Source organism: Acipenser ruthenus, chromosome 38, assembly GCF_902713425.1.
Source record: "Acipenser ruthenus chromosome 38, fAciRut3.2 maternal haplotype, whole genome shotgun sequence".
NCBI classification, from domain to species: Eukaryota; Metazoa; Chordata; class Actinopteri; order Acipenseriformes; family Acipenseridae; genus Acipenser; species Acipenser ruthenus.
The window spans coordinates 6,045,616-6,070,271 of NC_081226.1; the positions used below are offsets into that span (position 1 = coordinate 6,045,616).

At 38.5% G+C, this 24,656-nt stretch overlaps 1 protein-coding gene across 1 annotated transcript; it reads left to right on the forward strand.

Annotated features, from left to right (window-relative positions):
- The first annotated feature begins 2,985 nt into the window (after positions 1-2,985).
- LOC131706911 (scavenger receptor cysteine-rich type 1 protein M130-like) lies at positions 2,986-20,789 on the forward strand. The gene is made up of 10 exons (XM_059008856.1): positions 2,986-3,095; positions 8,900-9,217; positions 14,970-15,281; positions 15,900-16,214; positions 16,817-16,903; positions 17,114-17,428; positions 18,250-18,707; positions 18,927-19,072; positions 19,599-19,670; positions 20,141-20,789. Exons 1-7 carry the CDS (start codon positions 3,038-3,040, stop codon positions 18,438-18,440), a joined length of 1,596 nt encoding a protein of 531 aa, XP_058864839.1. The 5' UTR covers positions 2,986-3,037; the 3' UTR covers positions 18,441-18,707; positions 18,927-19,072; positions 19,599-19,670; positions 20,141-20,789.
- Positions 20,790-24,656: the final 3,867 nt, after the last annotated feature.

The following is a 24,656-nucleotide window of genomic DNA, read 5'->3' on the forward strand; positions in this document are numbered from 1 at the left end:
ACCCTTGACATCCCTTTCACTCATTTCTGGATGTTTGCATTGTTTAGACTTTGCAATATTCTTAAAGGACTCGGATGTAACGGTAAGGTCTTAAAGGAATTGGATGTGAGGAAACTAAACAAACAAAACATAGCAAGTGAGAAGGAAAGAAAAAAAAAGATAAAGCTGCAGAAATTTTAAAAAGTATTGATTTGCAGCGGAACATGTTCAGTAAAGCAAAAACTGAAAGTGATGCTTCAGTAAAGGCAAGTTATGTTGTATTGAGAGGGTGCTTTTGTAAAAGACCGCGGGCCCAATATTGATCAGAGGGCAAGGCACTAAAATGAAGGCACAGGTTGTTACAGACCACCCAGGTGACCCGCATTTCCCGGGTCAGAACCGCAGACCCAGACCAGCCACAGTCATTCACACTTGTGTGTAAGATCACTGTTTGGGCAAGGCAAAAAAATTGAAGTTTGTCATTAACAACATGTGATTGTATGTTCATTTTATTCATTGATGGGTTCTTAATTTGCCTAAGGGGTGATAAGTTGGAGCAAACAGGCACAATCAGACTTGTGTAATGTGATTCATGGGAGCCTGCAGAGTCTGCTGAATCTGTAGCAGCTGTGGCCTCCAGACTCGGGGGTTTCAATGTCAGCATTTTTACCTGATTTCTTTGTTCATCTTTCCTTTCCATTTATTACAATGAAAATACTGTCTCAAGAAATGGACTGTCAGTCAGTAATCTGGAACGCGGGAATACCTGTCCATGCCTGAATTTCGAGATCACTTTTTCCTTTAAAAGGCTTTACTGGACTTGCTGACCTCAGCACCATGTTACTGGAGCCTCAGCTGATGCACTATCCTTGCACTATTGCACTACAGTTAGGTCATTGTAGATACAAATGGTCTTAATCCTAAATTGTTTCTTCTTATCTCATAGTGCATTCTAGTAGTATTTGCACTTACTGTAAGCTACACTGAATTTAAATATTGTATTAGCACTGTAACCTTGCATTGCCAAATAAACTAATAATAATAATAATAATAATAACAATAATAATAATACCTCTGGTACTTTATGTATTTTCTCTTTACTGCTTTGTAATCAGTGACTTTTTAATTTTTTTCACTTCTCTATACAGGCAAAAATATAAACGCATTAGAGCCCTTCCAAGCACCACGTGATGTGGATGTGACAGACGCCTCTGTGAGAGATGCCATTTTAGAGGAGGAAGGCTGATAATTCTACCAGCAGTAAAATGAATAAAGAGATTCTGCAGTGAAAAAGCTTTTACTGCTTGAGCCACTAGGGGACATGCTGCTCCTCATTAAAAATTTTGTTTCGTGCCATGCGGGCTTCTGAATAGCTGGCTGTGGTTAGAGCCCTATTCTGACACACAGTGTGGTTTTGGCAGCATTTACAAATCCTGCACTCAGTAGGTATTCTGTGTTATGTACGGATTAGGAATTAGTATAGAAGTGGGGCAGTATAACTAATACTATTAAAGCCTACAATAGCAGCAGTGAGAAAACCAGAGGGCTCCGCTACACTTTTCACAGTTGCTAACAGATTCACTTTGAGCTTCTTATAGGTTAAGCGCCCCTTTGGACCTGCCTCCACTGCATTGTTAGGAGAGTTGTACAGGCCTTTCAGCCAATCAGAGAGCTTGGTTTGCCAAAGTAATGTTATAATGGCACAGTATACCACTGGTAAATGCATTGGTTTTTGGAACATTACAGTATGTATGATTGTTAATATTATACATAGTAAATTTCCCAATGGGAAATTGAGGTGTATCTTGTTACCATTGAAAATACAGTTCCCTAATGCTTTTCATTCATAGTTTAATGATTCCTATTATAATATTTGTATAAGGCTCTACAGGATCTTAATGAGCATTAAAGCACTCCATATACATCACCCAGCGCTGTACCTTCATGAGAACTAAAAGATCACATTCTCAGCTCTCTGCATCTTGTCAAGCACTAATACTCTTACACTGTCTCCCTGTGCTGTTACCCTGTGCAGCAGTTATCAGCAGCTTCAGCACACAGACGACCACAGCTTCACGTCACACAGCTGCTTGTGAAGATGAGAGCTGTAAGCTCCCAATCTGTAGTGACAAGATCTAAGGAGAGGGGACTTACAGAACCTCAGAATTGCCTGCCTCTATACTTCCCACCTGTTCTTACCCAAGATTTACCCCCATTTCTGCCAAATAGGAACAGTCACCATGGCGTAGACCAGATCAGATAAGTAATTTTTTCTTAATTATTGCAATGTCAGCCTTGGTACCAAACAAGTAACAGAAACTACTGCCTATATAACCTGGTGTGTATCTTACAGGTTGAAAGCATCCTACAGTACAGGCATGTCTGCAAATGCAATACAGCTTTTGATCCCGCCCCAGCCCTGTACAGACAAGGCTCTGCTGTGTGATGGACAGGGCATATAGAAGTAGGGATATAGCATTGGGTATTACAATGGCTTCATAAACTTAGCACTGCTGTGGAAATCCTAGGTTTCAATCACACAAAAACAGAAGACATCCCAGAAGAGATATGCAATGCAAGAGTATCGAAACCCAGGCCTTTAGGCAGAGTGAAGCCTGGCTGGGCTCCGAACCCAGAGCTCAGTGATAACTACTAAGTTCCTTGCTCTCTGCACCCAGCTTTCTCAAGCTTTTCATAAACACAAATTTAAAAAAAAAATGTTTTTTTTCTTTGTCTAACTTTCAGATCTCTCCCCCTTTCTTCCGTATCGTGTGTTTCATCACCTCTGGGCGGTCTGGGAGGAAACAGTGATGTATTAGCGATATATATGGATAGAACTGAAAAGAGCCCTCTGATTTGTAAACACACCTGTTTGAAATCTTCCTGTTTTCTGTCTCAAAAAGGCCATGCTGAGTGTGATTGGTGGGGTGGGGGGGGGGGCTGTGTTTCTGCTGGTGTTGTGGGGCGTTGAGCACCCTCTCAGTTGCTGTTTTGGCTCAGGGGGGGTAAGCACAGGTCTTGACTTCGCTCAGAGGAGGGTTCATCTGTCCTGATAACAATGGAGAGCTGCATGCCCATCTTCTGTCTCACTGTCCTGCTTCTGCACTCACCAGCCAGTAAGTTCCACGCTGTTATTTCTTTACAGCTTTTTAATGAAGTTGGTTATTTATTCTGAGACAGGGAGTCCGGTTCAGTGGTCCAGGGACTGAGTGACTTGGTGGGTACAACTGCCCATTAGGATGCTTTCCATTCAAGGCTGTTTTTATTGATTGATTTATTGAGTTTGTTAGCTGGGATAGAACTGTAGAGGTATAGATTCTGGAGGCTGGGTTCCACCTGCAAACCTGCCTAAACCCAGCCTAGGTGAGGGGATACTGGTGTTCAGGTGGACACAGTCACTTCTCAATGCAGTAAAATGGGATCTAAAATACTGAGTATATCTTGTGCAAGTTGAATCTGTTTCACTGTAAAGAAAGTCCCTGCTCAAGCACAGTGTATTTCCAACTGTGTTGCATTGCAGAAATAACACTTCATGGTGCCACGGCTGTGTCTGCTGGTGAGCCTGCAACTTCACAAAGATGTAACTTCTAGATTATAGTGTGTTAATCTACCAGAATAGTCAGGCAGTGCTGCTGTTGAACTGAAGAACAAGTTGTACTGCAGCAGTTTAAAATGTTAAAAATTGAATTGTAACATTGAGAGCGATTTGTTTAAGCTGAATTGTATCTGATGCCCCTGTAATTTAAGTGGTCTATTATTATTATTATTATTATTATTATTATTATTATTATTATTATTATTATTATTATTATTATTATTATTATTATTATTTTACATGGTGAATGATCATTTTATTATAAACTTCAGTGTTTTACAGTCTTATTATTCACGGTGCTGGCGCACGACCCGTCTACATTATTCCTTATGGTGTTCATTTGTATATCGTTGTATTGATGCAATTTTCTCACTGCTGCTTCCTCAAATTGTCGTTTTTGTGTATTGATTTGTTTTGTTGATGGAGTTGCATCCCAGTGAGATTTGTCTGATTGGTAACATTTTGAAATCTATCAAAAGCGTGTGATCAGATACAGTACTGGAGCGTGAAAAAAACAGGGCTCCTCTGCTCATGTTTGCCTATGCCCTGGTTATTCAGTGTGTGTTTGTGATTGATAGATAGATGTTTAATTTTATGACGGACAACGTCAAGTTTAATTGACACGCTGGATGAGATAAAAAAAAATGTTTTAAGGGATCTTACACATCCATCTAATTACGTAATTATCTCTTTCAAATCTGGCATGTGTAATGTGCAGTGTAATCTTGTGTGCTTGTATATCAGTGATCTCGGAGCTGCTGGTTTTATTCACCCAGGTGCAGATGTTGGGTTTATTTCTCGCAGAGAGCTGTGTCAGGGTTCTTAATCATCAATGTGGAAGAATAATATTGGAAATGTACAGGAAAATGTGAAAATGATTTAACAAAAAAAAAAAAAAAAAAACATTATGCTGATGGATCAGTTTATAAAAAATGACAGAGGAAATGTTGGTTAATAGAGTGTAAATATATAAAGATAAAACGTCAGGTAGGCGAGGTTGTGTAAAGAGATATTTCTGCTCGTATTAAGGTTTGATTTCTCTCAAATCAGCAATACGAGGGAAGATGAAATAATCTTTACTTCATTGATTCTATTTTCTTTTTTAAAAATCACATTATAGTATTTTTAAAATGTCCCCAAATATAAATATGAATATTCCCAATACACTTTTATTTTTCCAGCCATAGTTTTGTTTTTAGCATTTAAAATATGGTAAGAATCTAATGTTACTGCTGATAACTTTCTGCATCGTTGTTTGTTTCTACACACAGCAGCTCCTTTCTACCTGAACAATATGCGTGTTATAACAACAGTATATGAGCAGGGAAGTGTTTAGTATAAGATACTGCTTAATCAAAACTAATAATAATAATAATAATAATAATAATAATAATAATAATAATAATAATAATAATAATAATAGCACATATTGTACCGTTACTGAAAAATATACCTATTTAATAATCTCTGTCTCTCATAATGTAAATACAATTTCACAAATCCACAACAGATTGTATCGATAAATGACTGAATAAGGCTGACTTCACAAATACATAATTTCACATAATTTAAATAAACTACCTAGTTAAAAATAATGTGCACGTGCAATAGCCAGATGTCTTTGTTAATCGAGCTCGAAGAATGCATTCTATTTTAATCGTAACTGCACGATTTTGCATTTGTATATGTGATGTCCACCTTATTTATCCTTTTCCAAGGCAGTATAATGTTTAAATAATTTTTTGTTAAATCATTTTAATATTCTACTGTACATTTCCAATATTATTCTTCCACATTGATGATTAAGAACCCTGACACAGCTCTCTGCGAGAAATAAACCCAACATCTGCACCTGGGTGAATAAAACCAGCAGCTCCGAGATCACTGATATACAAGCACTCAAGATTACACTGAACAATACACATGCCAGATTTGAAAGAGAGAATTACGTAATTACCAGAAACCATATTTTTTGCTTTTGCTTCAGGTACATTTCTTATATTGGTACATCTATTTTAAAAAAAAATAGCGGGAATGTTACCCAGGTACAGTTGAATTTAGGTTTTACGACTGATTTGAAGAAATTGTGACTGGCTAATCCGACCAGCTGACAAAAATTAAATTTAGCTGATTTCATTTATAAATGACTGAATAAGGTTGACTTCACATATACATAATTTCACATAATTTCAATAATAAAATAAAATAAAATAAAATAAAAACCGTGCACGAGCAATTGTTAATCGAGCTCGAGGAAAGCATTCTATTTTAATCGTAACTGCACGATATTGTATTTGTAATATGTGAAGTCAACCTTATTCAATGATTTTATAGATGAAATCTGTTGTGGATCTGTAAAACTTCATTACAATATGAGAGACAGAGATTATTATACAGGTATATTGATCTGCTATTATTATTATTATTATTATTATTATTATTATTATTATTATTATTATTATTATTATTATTATTATTATTGAACTAATTAACATTTGTAATTATAATATATACAGATATAAAAACAGCAAACAGAATCTTTGCTTTTGCTTCAGGTACATTTCTTATACTGGTATATCTACATTAAAACATTGTGTGAAATGTTACCCAGGTACAGCTGAATTTAGGCTTTACAACTGACTTGAAGAAATTGTGACTGGCTAATCTGACTCGCTGATAAAAATACAATTTAGCAAGATTTTCAACTGACTTTTACAACTTAAAAAAAACAAACAAACACAACAATTATGAATTATTATAATTATTTTTAAATTGTGTCAGCGTAGGTACTGGCAAGGTCAAACCAGACATAACCTAATAGGTCTACTGCAGGGTTTAATGTTTAGATTTTTTTTCTTAATGTATTCTATTATTATTATTATTATTATTATTATTATTATTATTATTATTATTATTATTATTATTATTTCATGTTATGCTACATTGTGTTTCCTTGCTGACCCTGGGTGTGTCAGGGTATTACAGTGCAAATGCATTTAGGGGCAATAGGAAAAGTAAAATAGCGCAGTTTATTTTGAATGTTTATTTTCCTAAGAAAAGGTAAACACTCAAAAAGGCTTTTTGTTTTTTTTTGCTGCACTTCATTCAAACAATGTCTGAAGAAGAAAATAAATCCTACAGTTGGAACATTCCAGTATTGAAATAAAATAAAGAAATATACAATATCTATAAACACTAACAATTAATATTTCAGCTAAATATCTTTATATGAAATGTGTTTCATACAACAAGCAGTCAGTCAGCAATGGAGCATTTGTAAAACATATTACAGAGATTCATCCACAGCTATTAAACACTCAACAGTGCTGAATTAAGAAATACAATAAATAAATAAATAAATAAATAAATAAATAAATGAGGATCCTTTCGATTAGAACTCTTTGTTTGGACTGAAGACATTGATAAAGTCTTCTAGTCGAAACGTTTCTTATTGAATTCTAGTTTCTTTCAGTATTGCTTTGTTACAGAATGTGTAGCATCATATAGAGCAGGGGCTCTCAAACCCGCTCCTCGGGACCCCAGTGTCTTCTGGTCTTCCTTCTGAGCTCTCAGTTACTTAACTAAACCCTTAATTGAACTAAAAATTCACTCAATGAGGCCTTTTTAATTGTGTTCAGCTCTTAAACACCTGGAGATTTCAAGTTAACTTAAATTCTGCAACTTTTTAGAAAGGTCTAACAATTAAAAAGGTCTAATTAAGCAAATTATAAGTTGAATTAAGCGTTTGTAGTTAAGTAATTAAGAGCTCACTTGGAATGAAAACCAGAAGACACATGGGGTCCAGAGGACCGGGTTTGAGAAGCCCTGCAAGAGTGTCTAGAGAAACCTGTCTAACCCGGCATCGCATAGGACCAGAAAAGTGTGCTGCCCAATACAGTGTGCTGCTTGATAGAGGAAGCTGCTGTGAAATGTAGTAATGTACCTGAAAAAGGTATAAATGACAAACTAATTTAACACTTTGAAAAACTCTATTATAGTACATACAGTAGGAGTTCTGTTCAGGTACCCTGAAATTTTAACTTTACAAAATTACTTCTTTGTCTGGGACCCCAAAATGATGCCGATACATAATGCTGGTATGTAGAGGAGCAGCATTAGACAGGGTTTACTGTGTTTTTGGTTACTGTCTAAATGTAATAAATAAATAATTAAATAAATAAATAAAATGTAATAAAAAGTAAAAAAAAAAAAAAAAAAAAAAGTATTTTGTTCCACTTGTATAGTGTTCTGGTTTTGTTCCGTTCCACTTGTATAGTGTTCTGGTTGGGTTCCGTTCCACTTGTATAGTGTTCTGGTTGGGTTCCGTTCCACTTGTATAGTGTTCTGCATTGTGAATATATGTGTGGAGAAGATCATTTATGTGTTTATTATAGTGTCGTTTGAATGTATTAAGAAATGAATAAATAAAGCTGCTGACTTGCATGTTGTACACAGATGGGTATGGAAAGTTGATGTCTGGTATTTCTGTTTCCATTTCTCAGTAATTGCGCTCTGCACTTTACATTGTGTAGCATTCAAAAGCAATGCCATAGGATGTTACTCATTCTACACAATACTGCTCACTGCATTTTGTAATGTGCACTGCTGTGTAATTCTAATTACATGATGTTTAATAAATAGTTTTGAAAAAATCCCATACAGTTGATAACAATTAGAAATACGTTGATGTAACAACATCGCTGTTCTGGGCATTGTAGAGCTTCTTGTACCATTGCTGCCTTTTATTCTGTCATTCACTTTGCTTCTTTGGACCAAGAGTAACACCTCCGTGTCATTAAGCACTACAGTGTCCTCATTGAAACATTAACTAGGTATCTACAAAGAGTCTCTCAAATATTCTGAACAGGCTTCTAAATATACAAATAAAACTACTAGAACGAACAGAACCATAATTATGAGTTCCAAATATGAAGCATCAAATACATGTCAATGACATTTCCTACAATAGTAAGCTTGTATTTGAACAATTATATATGATGTATGCATGCTTATCAGGGTTGTGCTGCGTTTCCAGAAAAGTTTAATATTTGTCAGGTACTTTACCTGCTGTAGTGTTATCTCAGAGACTTGGTGGAAACCCTTCTTAGCACACGCCTTATGCAGCGTGTGAACATCATGAAAACATTTCTATACATGAAATATATATAGAGGAGTTTTACTGCTGATGTTTACTTGGAAAGCTTTGTGATCTGGAGAATAATCCAACTCCATGCAGTGTAAACAGTGTGTGATTATAAACTCGTGTTCTCTTGTGGCAGGGCCTGTGCAGACTCCCTTCTCTGATTCCCTTTTCTCTTTTTAAAGGCGGTGATGATCTGAGGCTGGTGAATGGAAGCAGTCCCTGTGCTGGGACAGTGGAGTTTCTTCATGAGGGACAGTGGGGGACAGTTTATAGTTATAAGTGGGATATACGTGGTGCTGGAGTTGTGTGTAAACAGCTGGGCTGTGGATCTGCTGTATCAGCACCAATCAGTTCTCACTTCGGAGCCGGCTCTGGAAGCATCTGGGTGTCTTTTGTTTCCTGCAATGGCTCTGAGTCTGCCCTGCAGGACTGTGGCTCATGGGAGCGGGGTGAGGACTATAGCTTAACACACGACAACGACGCTGGAGTGATCTGTTCAGGTAAATACTATGATTATACAGTATAAATATGTGTGTAAACACCAAACTCTTTTGACTTTTCATCAGAATGATTATTTTCATCAGTAATTCTGTGACACTGTGAAGTGTCCCCTGTTTCACAATATTAATGTAAACTATGAATGTATGTGTTGTGTGTTTGTGGTGATGGGCTGGCAGGGATTGGGTTACCTTTTCCTATCCTTGCATGGAAATTGTCTCCCTAGTCAGGGCTGGATTAATGCGTAGGCAAAGTAGAACTTTACTCACTGACACTGGCACTGTTTCAACACAGTCATTTTTTTCTTGTCAGTGTAGGCAGGGCAGTCTCACTTGTGTTGCGTGCAAAATCACCACCTCGCTTGATTTTGATGACGTTATAGATGATTTTGTGTCTTAAAAAGCAGAAAAGAAGCCACTTTAAAGTGTATTTGGTGCTGCGGTGCCGATGCGGGAACCAGAATAGTCCTGTACTGGAGTTATAAAACACATCTAGCAAGCCAGGCCATGTAAACAAAGCAACCACTTCTACAGTAAAGCACGTATCAGCAGTGCAGTGTTTCGTATGCTGTTGTGTTTTTTACATTAGTATTCACTTGTTTTAGTAATTGTGTTCCCAAGTCTCTATGTTTGTGGGTGTGGTCTGTTTCCTGTCAGAATCCGCGTTTGCCTGGGAGAGACGGGCGCTCAGGATATCAAATTTGCTTTCAATATGTTTAATCGAAACCAGACTTTGTCGTGGACCTGTGTTTCAGTTTTGGAACTTGTACATGTTAAAAATAGATGTGTCACATTTTTAATGGGACGACAACTTGGATCAAAGCTGTGTATGGTCCCTGGTTCACATTCGACCTGGTGTCTCTTTTTGTTCAATACATTGGGAAACATGGTTATGAAGCTCCTCTACAGGATTAGAAGTAGGCTTCAGGGTTTATTTTTAAATGTATTTAGCACACTGTCTTCACTGGGACTGACTCTGTCAGGTTCGCTCAGTCGTTCAGTTCAGAACATTGCGTGAACGTTTCGTCAAAATGAATTCATCATAATGTAGCATAATTCACAGATTCTGATAAAAACCATGAACGCTATCCTAAAACCTTGTGAGAAAAGGAAAGTTTGTTCTACAAATAATAAAAAAAAACATTATTAAACAATACTGGTAAACCAGCCGTGCGTTCAATAGCAGAGCGCTCTCTCGTGGTGCCCTGTAACTATGTTAGTATTCAAACAGTTGCTTTATTGCCACATTGTTGTGTGTGTGTGTGTCTATATATACTGTATATATATATATATATATATATATATATATATATATATATATATATATATATATATATATATATATATATATATATATATATATAATTACAACTTCTGTACTTTTGTAATGTAAAGTTACTGACACTTTTTTTTTTGGTTTAGCATCTTGTCATATCTGTCAAGTTATAAATAGTCCATATTTCTTTTTCTAATACAATCGTCACATAATCAGTTTTAAAAAGCTAAAAAATATTACTTATCTTCCCCAATCTTACCCGTCTTTTCCCTGCACCCCCTTATCTGCACTCGCTTCCCAGCTCAGCCGTCTTTCACACCAAACCTGCACCTCGATTGCCCTCCACACACATCCACACACAACATGCAACCCCTGCACGCACACACCACCATGCAACCCCTGCAGGCATACACCCACCGTGCAACCGCTGCATGCACACACCACCGTGCAACCCCTGCACGCACACACCACAATGCAACCCCTGCAGGCATACACCCACCTTGTAACCCCTGCATGCACACATCACCGTGCAACCCCTGCAGGCATACACCCACCGTGTAACCCTTGCATGCACACACCACCATGCAACCCCTGCAGGCATACACCCACCGTGCAACCGCTGCATGCACACACCACCGTGCAACTCCTGAACGCACACACCACTGTGCAACCCCTGCACGCACACACCACCGTGCAACCCCTGCACGCACACACTACCATGCAACCCCTGCACGCACACACTACAATGCAACCCCTGCAGGCATACACCCACCTTGTAACCCCTGCAAGCACACATCACTGTGCAACCCCTGCAGGCATACACCCACCGTGTAACCCCTGCAAGCACACACCACCATGCAACCCCTGCTCGCAATTAAAATAAATCACGCAAATGATTGTAGCCCTCTAAAACTATACAGTCAATTAACCGCCTTGCTAAATAAATAAATATTAAAAGTAGGCTGCGAAAGTAATGGCATTGGCAGCAAATGCAGCTTCCGCGATGGAAACAGAAAGAAAGCGTCATAGCAATCAGCTTTGTGGTGCGTTTCCCTTTAAGAGAGGCGGGCTGTGTGTGCGTGTCAGTCAGCTGGGTGTAGCAGTGACGTTTCAATACACCAGTCGAGAAAGCTTTCTTTTGTGCAATGTGTTTATATGATGGAGCGCACGCTTGCAGATATTGGCAGCGTGCTGTTGTAGCATTTAAATGCATTTGAATTAAACAAAAGCAAGCTTCATAAACGCAAAGCTTACCGGACGTTTGTTTAAAATAGCCGAAGCAATATTCAAACCGAGCTGCTTATCGGCTGTTGGCAATATCAAGAAAGAGCGCAAAGTACCGAGACAGAGATATTAAGAAAGCAGAACCAGGGAGGCAGGGACTTCTAGAGTTAAGAAAGAATTCATCAGTTGCAGGTTACTGTACATTTACTGTTTGTTTTATTTAAAAAAAAAAAAAAAAAAAAAAAAAAAGCTTGCGTCGAGATGGTTTATAGCAAACCGCATAGCAACACTGTGTATTTGTAGCCTGATTAATCTCGTTTGTGTTTGTTTACTTTTAAAGCAAAAAATGTCCGCATGTTTAAAGCAGTTGGCGTGTTGTTTTTGTTCACTAACCTATTTATGGATGTGTAAATGCTTTTTCTATAGATGATCGCAAACCCGACTTTTATACATACCGCCTATACCCCAGTCCACAGGGGTCGGATATGCGACGTGGTACTGTACTGAATATATAATGATTCCCCTAGCTATTTGTGGTCTTATGCTGCCATCTAGTGGAATAATAAGGGTATGTATTTTTTTTAAAAAACACAGCTTCCAGATAATAAATAACCTTATTACTCCGCTAGATGGCAGCAAGTTTTACAAATGTGTGCGATTAATTGTTAGTCCTATTATAAATTATTTTATTTTTAACAGGTCTTGCAAGAGTCTCGTAAAGATCACGAAAGCATAAATGACAGTGCAGCTAAAGATAGCGTAGAGGACACTGCTGAATCAGAACCATTTCCTCCAGCAGGGTGTAGTGTAGGGGTAGAAAGATGTCAGATAGCAGTCCAAACACCGAAATAGAGATTGCCTTACAAAAGCGTTGGTAAGAGTACAATTTAACACGGTAGTAATACAGAAAAGGGACTTTCATAAAAACAAGATACCATCATATTTCACAATCGGGGCTCTTACTGAGTTACAGACATAAGTATTGGCACTCCCTGTCTGAACTCAAATAATGTACCTACAATCTTTACTATTACTTGCTAGGATGCATGAGTGTTCAATAAACTTCAAAACATATCACTATTAAATAAGTATAGTTTAATTAACAGTATGTATTAAACTAAATAAATTAGTGAATACCATTGTTTCAATTGAAGGATGCCAATACTTTCTTCTGCGACTGAAGATAGAAAGTCTAGTAATCTCGCTGTATACAAGGATACAAAAGGTAAGGCTACACGTCAAACTGACGTGGTTTGGATCGTATTGATTAGGATTTTTGGCGTTAAATAATGTTTCTTCTAAAATCTCTTTAAAAATGTCATCCTCCTCACTCTCCGAGGTTTCAACATCTTTTTGTTTGCTAACACTTGCTAGCTCCCTGCGTAGCCATGCTGCTTCTGTTCAGCTGGGTCCACACCTGAGTCGCTTATGTGGACGTCCCTGCAACTTGAACCAGCTGCTTGCAGTAGAGCCGGGCTCTACTTTCCAAACAACCGCCTGAGCGACTTCTGTAGACATCGCGATCACGTGGCAATTCGAGAGCTCTGATTGGTTCTTATAATGCTGACTGAACGGCTTGCATATCCTGTCATGAAGAAGCGCTAATTTTAAAAATGTCGGCGGTAAAATTAAACGATTTCGTCCAGTTTTTAAGTGGCGTTGTTTTTTTCTTAAGGGAGTATGGCATTTAAAATAACAACAGTTGAAAAAATAATAACAGCCAACTCTTCCTCGTTAATTACTGCACACATTACGACCTGACCAGAAAAACAGTGTAACCTCAGTTGTCAAAAAAATAAATACAATTCTAAACTTGTAGACACGGGGAAAAGAAAAAAAAAAACGTGTCAACTCAGTTGTCAAAACCAAAAAAAAAAAAAAACTACTCTCAGTTATCATAAAAAAATTAAACTTCTAGACGCGGGAACCTTGGACACAGCAATTGCGCGATTTCGGGAGCAATTGGGTTGCGCAACTGAACGCTCAGGTGTGGACCCGGCTTTAAACTTCCCTTCCCCTGCGCACGTCATATAGCAACGGGAGGAGTTCCATAGCAACCACTGAAACAGGTTTCCTGTTTACCAAAACGCCGATTTAAAACTTAAAATTAGACTGCTTTCCAGCAACTTTTGAGTAAAACGAAACATTGGAGTTTGTTTTGCGTTCTCCAGATGCAGAGCTTGTGTTATAGAAACCCATTTCAGATAGAGCATGTTTCAGGATTAAAATAAAGGACACGGTTTCATTCGTTATAGAATCAGGAAGGAGACATTAAACAATGCATGTTAACATTTAGTACTTCCATACTGTTGTAAGGAACACTATTGGATACAAAGGTGTGGCTGTCAGCTGGAATGGCCTCAGGAGGGTGTTTGGTGCCACCACCTTTAAAAACCCGGTAAGGTCTTGTATAAAGGACCATCAGTGTCAATTATATTATTATTTATTTGTTAGCCAACGCCCTTTTCCAGGGCAACTTACAATTGTTAGCAGATATCACATTATTTTTACATACAATTCCCCATTTATACAGTTGGGTTTTTACTGGAGCAATCTAGGTAAAGTACCTTGCTCAAGGTTACAGCAGCAGGGTCCCCCACCTGGGATTGAACCCACAACCCTCCGGTCAAGAGTCCAGAGCCCTAACCACTACTCCACACTGCTGTATAGTTTAAAACAAGGGTCAGGGTTACATTTAAAACTTTTATATAAAAAAAAATTCAAGCATATATTTGCAGGTAGATAGCTAATTAATTACACAATACAAATACAACTGTTATCTGTAGTATTTTAAAATAATTTTATGCAAATGTATATCCCATTTATAACCTTAATTACTTTCCCCTAAAAGGAGCTAACATCTAACATGCCAGCTTTAATATACATGCAATTTCCACAGACGTGCTAATTAACTAATAGTCAAAACCAACAATCATGACTAATAATTGTGAAAATCAAAAATAAATACATACACAACTACTGAAATAGTGAAACTAACTACTACTAATTAAGAAATGAAGTGAATAATAGATACATAAATAAATTAGGACACAAGTACCAAAAACCTGACACTTCTGCAATTATAATTGTCTAATTAACAAGGTTTAGGAATACACTTGTGCATGATGGAATCTCAAACAGGCTTCACATTTACTGCATACAAAATTATCTTCACCATAGATTTAAATCTGCAAACCATTTACAGGTTGTTGCTTTGGCACCAGAGTCTAAATATCTGCAGTTTCATGATTCCAGGTCAAGGAGTGCGGCTCAGTGGTGGCAGCGATCTCTGCTCTGGGAGAGTTGAAGTACTGCGTGGGAGCGCCTGGAACACGGTCTGTGATGCTGGCTTTGACCGGCAGGATGCAGAGGTTGTCTGTCGGCAGCTGCAGTGTGGAATTCCTCAAAAGGTGCTGGGAGCTGCTCATTTCAAGGAGGGGAATGGTACACTTTGGTCGGAGGAGATCCAGTGCTTTGGAAACGAATCCCGGCTCTATGACTGTCACAGTACAGACACAAAGAAGCAGAGCTGCACACACAGGAACGACGTGGGCCTCGTCTGTTTCAGTGAGTCTTTATTCTTGTTTTATAATCAGGGGCCATAAACATTGTGGGCGGATAGCAAGCAAGTCATTTGGACAAATGTTTCAACGAGGATTCTTTATCAAAGTTTTTACAATGTGGGCTCTGTGATTTTGCTTTAGGAGGCTCAAGTGTAAAAGAAAGCAAGACATGCAAAGTGAGAACTTTTTTTAACCAGATAACATGTTTATATTATATGCATATGTCCAATGTAATCTCAAGAAGCTTACCATGCCATAAAGCATTTTTATATATATTGGATACAATGGGGCCATTTTTTTAAATAGAAATTGACCAACTTGATACCGCTAGCTGAATGCTGCTTCATTTTTGGCAAGCTTGTTTTTGATCATATACCCGGGGGTGTGAGGGATTGGGTTGTTCTAGATGAGTGTCACTCTTCAGAAGTCTGTAATTAAATGAATACTGATGCATAACTATTAGAAAGCTAAAGAAATGCATGCCCATCAATCATGCCCTTGCAGCCAATATTACAAGAACATAGCAACCCTTTTGTGATTGATAGCTAGAGTAAAGCAAACCCCATGTCCTGGTTCTCTGCTTGTGCTGTGCCCTGCTCACACTCTGCTGCCCTGTGTGCAGGGTACACTGAGTACAGGCTGTTGGGTGGCCCGGACTCCTGTTCTGGTCGAGTGGAGCTGCAGTACGATGGTCAGTGGGGGACGGTCTGCGATCGCTATTGGGATCTACAGGACGCCACAGTTCTCTGCAAGCAGTTGAATTGTGGGTACGCTGTATCAGTCCCGGGGCAGGCCTGGTTTGGTGAAGGCAGCGGTGATGTACGGGCTGATATATTCGACTGTGATGGCAGTGAGACACACATATCAAATTGCTCCATCTCTGCATGGGGACGAGGTGCCTGCACTCATAGCAATGATGCAGGAGTGAATTGTTCAGGTGAGTAGTAATCACTCTAATGGGTGGAAGATTGAATAGGTAACTTAACATCCTATCTGCTAAACATATCTCAGTATTCTAGGTATTCAGATCTTCTACTGCCATCTGGTGGGATTGTAAATTAAATCAGTTTACTGTTGCAGTATTTTTTTTATACCCATTAGTATTGATTAACTGTTCCCATATTTGGGGTGTATTAGATGTGTACAGTTTATGATATTTTATACATTATGTATGCATACAAATAAAGCAAACGGTCTCACATTTAAGCTTATATAGTTTGAAATGCTATTTATACTTTTAATTAAGTTTTCAATTATCCATGTTGGTTCTGAGTTCTAAAGCACAAATACCATTATGAGTTTATTCATTTCTCTATAAAGCTAAATCTCTGAATAGCTTTGAGCTTGCTCCAGGTGGAAGAACAGACAGTGCCCAAACAACAGAATTACTCTGAAACCATGTTTATGTTTTAACTGATTCAACATACAAGATAACAAACTGTAGACTGATGTAGAAGCTGTAGATGCAGTAAATAATGGTGCTGTTCCTTCAGCTCTGACGTGTTTCATTCCCCCCCTGCTCACTCTTATTATCTTCAGGTCCATTGCTACCAGCACAAGCAGGTCGAGTCGGGCCTCTACCAAGTAAATGCAACACCAGTAATGAAGGGACCACGCTCTGCTCAGGTTAGTGCAATTCAAACTCTTGTGTTAATAAGTTATTTCAATGTGACTATACTGACATTACTGCCATGGGTACAGTCTGTGACAAGGATTCTTATCTGAAAATCGGCATGCATTATCATAGGGTTATTATTTATATTATTACTAACTGATTCTGTGCCTAAGCTGCAGTGATTGTGTTATTGAGGTGTGCTTGTGATTCTGTCCCCCTAGATCACACGGCCCTCAGGCTGGTTGGGGGAGGAGGTGCCTGCGCTGGGAGGGTGGAGGTTTATCACAACGGCTCCTGGGGGACGGTCTGCGATGACTCCTGGGACCTGGCAGATGCTGAGGTGGTGTGTAAGCAGCTCCAGTGTGGGACGGCACTCAATGCCTCAGTGTCAGCCTCCTTCGGCCAGGGGACCGGACCCATCTGGCTGGACGAGCTGCGCTGTCAGGGGAACGAATCGACTCTGTGGGAGTGTGCCTCAGGAGGGTGGGGGCAATACAACTGCAGACACAAGGAGGACGCGGGAGTCGTGTGTTCAGGTACAGGACTGTAATAACTCACTATACCTAACCAGCCCACTGCCAGCCCCCACAAAAATAAATGCAAAATTCTCATTTAGTATGCTCATGTATCAGTCACTACTGTGCCATCTTACTACTGTGACTCTTCTATGTTACACATGACTCTGTGAATCACACCCTTACACTTCAATTCAATAACTGTACCAATAGAAAGCTGCAGCAAAGTAATCACACAAACAAAACTCATTTTGTGTCTTCATACATGCACAGGAAATGAAACTACAGGCTATGCTCATTAAAATTAAACATTTGCATTCACTGTATGCACATGTAATAATGTAGGTTTGACACACAAAGTGACTCTGCTAGATACCCTCAAGTTTCTTCACAATTGAGTAAGCGCTTCTCCAGATAAATGTAAAATAGATGAAGACGGGTAATTGGTTTTAAAAGAAAGGGAAAAGGCCAGTTGGATAAGACTTTACCTTTTAGTTTAACAGCAGGATTTTGTAAGGTGTTAGTGAGATATGAAAGTTATGAAGGAAGCAATATAAATGAAAACATAAACACACAACAATGGTTTTAAAATGTTTTGCTTGAGCTGTTTGTATTTATTTATTGTGATTGCATTTGTGCTTATTTTGATTGCAATTTGTTTAACATTTCCAATAATTAAGAAATGTACCAAGGAGTATGTATGCTCGCCTCCACCGGGCAGGGGGCAGTTAATCCATTTCATGATTTCACTTTTACTGAAAATCTTTTAATGAAGCAGACGTTTTTTAATCTGGAATGTCTACATGCATCTTGCTAACGCATTTCTATTGTTTGTGACGCAGAGTTCAAGAAGCTGAGACTGTCTCGGGGCTGTTCTGGACTGGCAGAGGTTTTTTACAATGGCACCTGGGGCAGCGTCTGCTATAACGGCATGGATGAAAACACAGTTAAGATGATATGCCGTGAGGTCAACTGTGGAGAGAGTTCTGAAATATCAATACCACTTCCAGCATCTAGCACTGCGCGCAAGTGACTTGTGTGAGACAGCAGGGAGGGGGTTAAATTCCCCCTGCAGGAAAACATGTGCATAGGCACATTTTGGTTTGTTTTGTTTAATTGTTTAATTGTTTTGTTAATTGTTTTATTATTAATCATTACCCGCACCTGGCTATTATTGAAAATTAGAGCCAGGTGCAGGGTTTATAAGGAGAGCAGTCAGCCCACTCTGGGTGGCTGCTGAAGAGGGTAGAAGCCTGACTGTGCTGGTGTGTGGGTACAGCCGTAATTTAAAAGGAAAAAGGTAGAGTGAAGCCTTTGTTTTGTGTGCTGTTCTGTTTATATTTGTTACAGGTAAACAGCTTAGCTGTCCTGTCTTTTAGTTTAGGTTCCTGTTTTGTTTTAGTTATTGCTCAAAGAAGAGCTAGGTCTTTGTTTTGTTTATTTTGCTTTTGTGTTTATTAAAAATTGCACAACCGCACTTTAAAAAATCAATTCGTGTGTGTTGGGTCATGTTTTAAAGAGACAACGAACTGCGGAGAGGGGCGATTCTTTTACACTTGATAATGTTGAATGCAGAGGGCATGACTACACTGTGGCAGTGTCCATTTTCATCCTGGGGTCAAAACGACTGCCTGAATGATGAGGTGGCTGAGATTGACTGCAAAGGTAAAGATCTCTCTCTGTTTTTCTTCTGCTGGTGACCAAATGGCTCAGCAGCTAAACAGCCACCCGAAAGACCACAGCTTTAAATCCTGTTCCAGTGATAACCGGAACATGCCTCCCCGAACACCAGCAATACAACGTGAAGTTGTGTTATTGGAGGCACTGCTCTTTCTAAGAGGGGTCTAGTTGATGTCTCCAACCCTAGAGCAGCAGATACTGAGCCCTGACCAAACTCACTGTAATACCCACCACACTGGAGAGGCCAGAGCAGGGCTGTGCTCAGCTACAGTGTTATTTGTTAATTGATTTAGTTATTTATTCAGGATTAATGCACTACATATTCCAGCTTGTAAACTCATTCCTTCAGTATGAGTTTACAAGCTGAAACTTTAGAGATACAAGTTGGCATACTGCACCTGTGAGCTTCACTGTGGACATGTCTCCACTATACTCAACACCAAGAGACACAAAACATACCCATGCTTTAGCAGTGTGAATAAAACACAATTTTTTTGTTTGTTTTTAACAGTGGAAAAGAAGCCAACTGTCTCCAGCATACCAGAGACCTGCTCTGAAGACCTCACTCAGGAGCACTGCTCAGGTGGGTTCATATTTCATTGACTTGACCCTTGAATTATTAGATTCATTCTGACTGATATCACACATAGAAATATCCAATTGTAAAAGTAATACATACAATTAGTTATTTTACAGTGGCATACTGTGTTAAGTACAGGTAGGGAAGGGTATCCAAACACGTCAAAGATGTCTTATTCCTACACAGTTGTGAATTGTTGCCTGTTTACCGTTCATTTGAGCCAAATTTGTAATTTTCTGCTGCAGTGATGATTAAAATTGGTGATCTCATAGTTTCCAATAGTAAGGAGACTACAAAGCAGAACAACTTATAACAGACTTTAAGGGAAAGGTATGTGTCTATTTTTTTTTTTTTTTTTTTTAAGTGAACAATGGAACAATGCATTCCTAGATGTGAATACCAAGCCTACCTCTATAGTCACACAGCAGCCTCTGGGCTGAACTGATTCAGTAAGCCCTGCTGTTTTATTCCAGAGCCAGCAGAGCTGAGGCTAGCTGGAAGCTCAAGTCCCTGCTCCGGACGGGTGGAGATGCGGTTCGAGGGGTCCTGGGGGGACAGTCTGCGGTGACTCCTGGGACCTGAAGGATGCCCAGGTGGTCTGCAGACAACTAGGCTGTGGGGCAGCGGAGAGCACAGGGGAGGTGAGGCTACGTTTGAACAAGGGAACGGCACCATCTGGCTGGACGAGGTGAACTGCAGGGGCAGCGAGATGCACCTGTGGGACTGCGACCGAAGGGATAAACGAAGGGAGGACTCGGTTAGGGCTTTCCTATGTAAGCAATGTGAATACAGATTGTGTTTTAATAAGGGTCTGTGTTCCCTCTTTCAGCCTGTAATTGTGGTGGTGTGCAGTGTTAAAAGGGATCTGGTTTCAAAGTGGATTGTTTTGAAAGTCTATAGTAAAGTTTGGACTTGGAAAATATTCTGTAACCCAACTCTTGACATTTACCATTTGTAAATCATTTAGAGTTATACAGAAATACACATTTAAATATTTATTTTATAATTAGTATGTCTCCTGTTTTAATGTACCCTTTCTAAGTGTATAGTATTTCTTACGGAGTGTGCAATGGCTTGAAGGCTGTATTAGTCTGTTTTTAAACAATAAAATCTTATTTAACATCTGACTGATGCCATGTGTTTATTGAAAATGTTTTCATGCAATTGATTAAAAAAACTGATGTAAAAATAAGCAGACATGAGAAATGTGAATTAACAGATTTTTTTAATTATTTCACATTGTCGTTTTTTTTTTTTATAAAGACAGCCAAAACGTTTCAGACAAGGAAATATTTATTTTCTAAAGAAAACATACCAGAAACAGAAGCAGTTTCTTGGCAGACGATGTACTTGTTTCTACAACATATGAGGCTTGATCCATAAAATCTAGCAAGAGTCTAAGCAACTTTTAAAAAGTTTGGGCACATTTTTCAAACAGCTTGAAATTGGGAACGAAATCGTAAATTCTGGACATTGATAAGATTGCTGCTGGCTTTTATAGTTCAGGACCACTGTTAAATAAAGTAAAAGAAAGTATAAAGTAAAACAAGATATAAGATCACATTGAAACGCATTGTACTTTCCTGCCTTCTTCAGTATCGTTTGAAATTAATTTCATTGTAATGAATATATAGTACTTCTCCACACCCCCAAGGGGTTTCACCAAAGCTGGCGTTGCTAAAACTGGAAATCCCCCCCCCCCCCCCAAAAAGAAACATGTACAAGTAATAAGCTTTATACTTGTGTGTTACTCAGACAAATGGTCATCTTCATTACTGGTACTCAACTATACTTGTTACAAAGAACACCCATGATGATTTCTAATGAAAATCCCACATTCCTGCTTATTAAGAGCACAGTTTGCCTCGAGGAAAGGTAGCATCGCAGAGAATAAAAGCAGCCCAACGAAGCACTTTCACAGGGACACAAACGCCTGTGGACTGAGCGCTAGCAAGAACATTGTAATTGCAAAGCTCTCAAAGCTGGCATTGTTGTTACTTGCAATGCTCTTGGTTTCGGCCGTGCGAGATGACATCCTTCAATCGGTCAACGATGTTGTGTTTTTTTTCACATTAGTATTCAAACCCGATTTGAAATCTTGTTTCTCTTAAGTCGTTTTTTTTTTTTAAAGGAATATTTTAGTTCCAGGGATCCAAAATGCCACTTCAAGAAGAAAGTTTGCATATTATTAATGCTGTTTCAATTTGTTAATGTAATGGCTACACAGTGATTGATGCAAAAAAGACCATTTATTAATTTATTAATATGTCATGCGGCGACTGTCGTGTTAGGCTTCATGTGTGTGCAAGCACTTAACCACTCTGTGTTTATCATTACTAATCTGGACACCAAGGCAGCCTCGCTATCTCTTTCTAATATCTGACTTGTACAATGGCTCCTGTAACGTTTACATTTCCTAAAATATACCTAAGAGCTCATCCATAGTAAAAGTGTGTATTCCATCTATATGTAAGGCTTTAGATTTTCGTAAAGCTCACCTTTATATGTCCACGTGTGTCAAACTATACTCAAAAGAAAAATAAAATACATGTTTTCATGTCTGCTTTGTCAAGGTAATTTAAGTCATTATTTTGTGTCTTAAACATTTTAAACTCTCACCTGCTGTGTTTATAAAATACATCATTTAATACATGCGTTTTCCTAGGATTATAGCTGTGACAGGCTGACTGCAGGGAGGAACTTAGACCAGAGAGAGAGAGAAAAACACAGACAGACGGTGGTGATGAGAAGCTGAGTGCAAATGGTAGCACTCAGCGTTTATTAAACAAAATAAGAGAATACAAAAAACAGGACACGGCACTCTACGCCAAAATAAACAGGTAAACAAAAACGAACAGACACTTAACAAACGGTGCACGGAGACAAACAAACACGGTGAGTGAAAACACTTACTATTATTTTTATTATTCTTTCCGTTTATTTTAACTCTCCTCTCTCTCCCGTTCTCCACTCACGAACACCCAACCCCGAGTGAGAGCTACGTGTCTCTATATATACTGTTGTGCTGGGATTCAATTACTAATTAATTATTCACTTGAATCCCAGCACGTGAATTCATTACGTGCAACCCCGTGCTCACATATTATTACATACTTTAAATGCACGTGAACGTGCAATCCCGTGCCTAAATATAAATCTACATTTTTAAATCACACGTGAAACACAGACCCGTTTATATCCCGTGTACCAATCTATACACCAACATTAACACACGCACCATACAACACATAACACACAAATGCACACAGGGGCGGGGCACATTGCCACAATAGCATATAAAATAAGATAAATGGATGGGTCCTTTTGTTTAGTTTTTGGTTGCCAGCGTAGAGTGTTTTTTCTCCTGCATTGCTGCAGGAAAAACAAAATGCAGCTTTACATTGTTCTGTTCAAATCTTTGTGTAATCATAACTGAAAAGCATTCAAATATTCATCTAGCCGGACAGAAAACCCTTTTGTTAAAATGAAAAAAACAAACGTGATATCAGAAACAGTAGCTTGTGGATATTAAAAAAACAAACAAAACCAAAAAAAATGGTCTGCATCTTTTCCTGTTCCTTTACAAATAACTGTAAATTATTAATAAATTATATTGCAATAAAGATCATAGTGTGCATTTAGTTGCCTCTGTAAAGCGCAGTTTCTCAGTCTCCCAGCGAGATCAAAACAGCTTTCCCACGTGACCAGAGACCGACAGTTAGACAGAATAATCGTATAAATCCTAACGACAGATGTCCAGTAAGTCTTGTCAGAAACTGCATTGTGTCCTTGTGTTCTGCAGGCTTATGTAATTCAGTTTGTAGTTTGTGGATGGACGGTTATGATGTGTCACCATACCTAAGAACATATTTAGCCTGTAGGAAGGGCCAGTGAATACTCAAGTTTGTATCTTTAAAGCTGCACCCTCGATTCTTCAGTTGGTAATTCAGCGGCTCAGCCAGTTATGCCAGAGCTCCAGTAATAAAGTGTTCAACAAGAGAGGTTGTCTCATAAAATGTTCTGTCAGGGAAAGAGGTATCGGTGAAACTTGCTCAGTGAATGTTCAGCTATGGTCAAAGGTTTTGCATCACCTAGAATTTTAGGACTGAGACTATATTGAAAACTACAAAGCGGTGTGTAATTCAATATGTCAACATAACATTATTCAGCAGGTTTCATTAGACTTTCTGAAGAAAAAATAGTTAATCCTATAGTATGATGCAAAACTTTTGGCCAGTTATTTTTTGTGACAGTGCAGACTTTTTTTGCAGGCTGTTGCACATACATAGTAAGTACAGTTAAAGGAACCTTGAATACATTCTCTGTGTATTACATTAACCATGTTTGCAACAAAAACACATGCCATCCGCCAGATGTTAAATTAGACTTTATTGTTTAAAAATAGAATACAGCCTTCAAGCCATTGCACACTCTGCAAGAAATGCTATACGTTTAGAAATGGTACATTAAAGCAGAATAGATATATTCAAATAATAAAAAACAAACTAACATTTTAATATAGAAATCATTTTCTATCTGCACACCTAGCGCCAAATGAATTGCAAACAAGGTAACTGTCAAGAGTTGGGCTACAGGAATTCTGTAAATCCAAACTTTACAACAGAATTTCAAAACAATTCATTTTCAAACCAGATCCCCTTTCAAACTGCACAACACCACAATTACAGGCTGAAAGAGGGAACACAGACCCCTATTAAAACACAATCTGTATTTAAAGACTATGGACTTTAAAGAAAAGAAAACCTGACCAGAAGAGACATTGCTAGAAAAAAACGGATACAAAATACACAGACAGCAGACTGCCAAGTGAATTTCCTTTACATTTAGAAATCTGTATATACCTTCATAATTGTGATGGGGGTGCACACAAAAAAACATTGTTATAACAATGTGTTTCACAAAACCCACCCAATGGCTATTAGTTACATTTTGAACTGTTTCAGTTACTTTGGTAGCCAGAAACAGACA

Coding starts and splice junctions, on each gene's coding strand:
- LOC131706911 (XM_059008856.1), top strand. CDS start 3,038: ATGGAGAGCTGCATGCCCATCTTCTGTCTCACTGTCCTGCTTCTGCAC. Junction 9,218..14,969: donor CGCTGGAGTGATCTGTTCAG/GTAAATACTATG, acceptor TCATGATTCCAG/GTCAAGGAGTGCGGCTCAGT. Junction 17,429..18,249: donor CGCGGGAGTCGTGTGTTCAG/GTACAGGACTGT, acceptor TTTGTGACGCAG/AGTTCAAGAAGCTGAGACTG.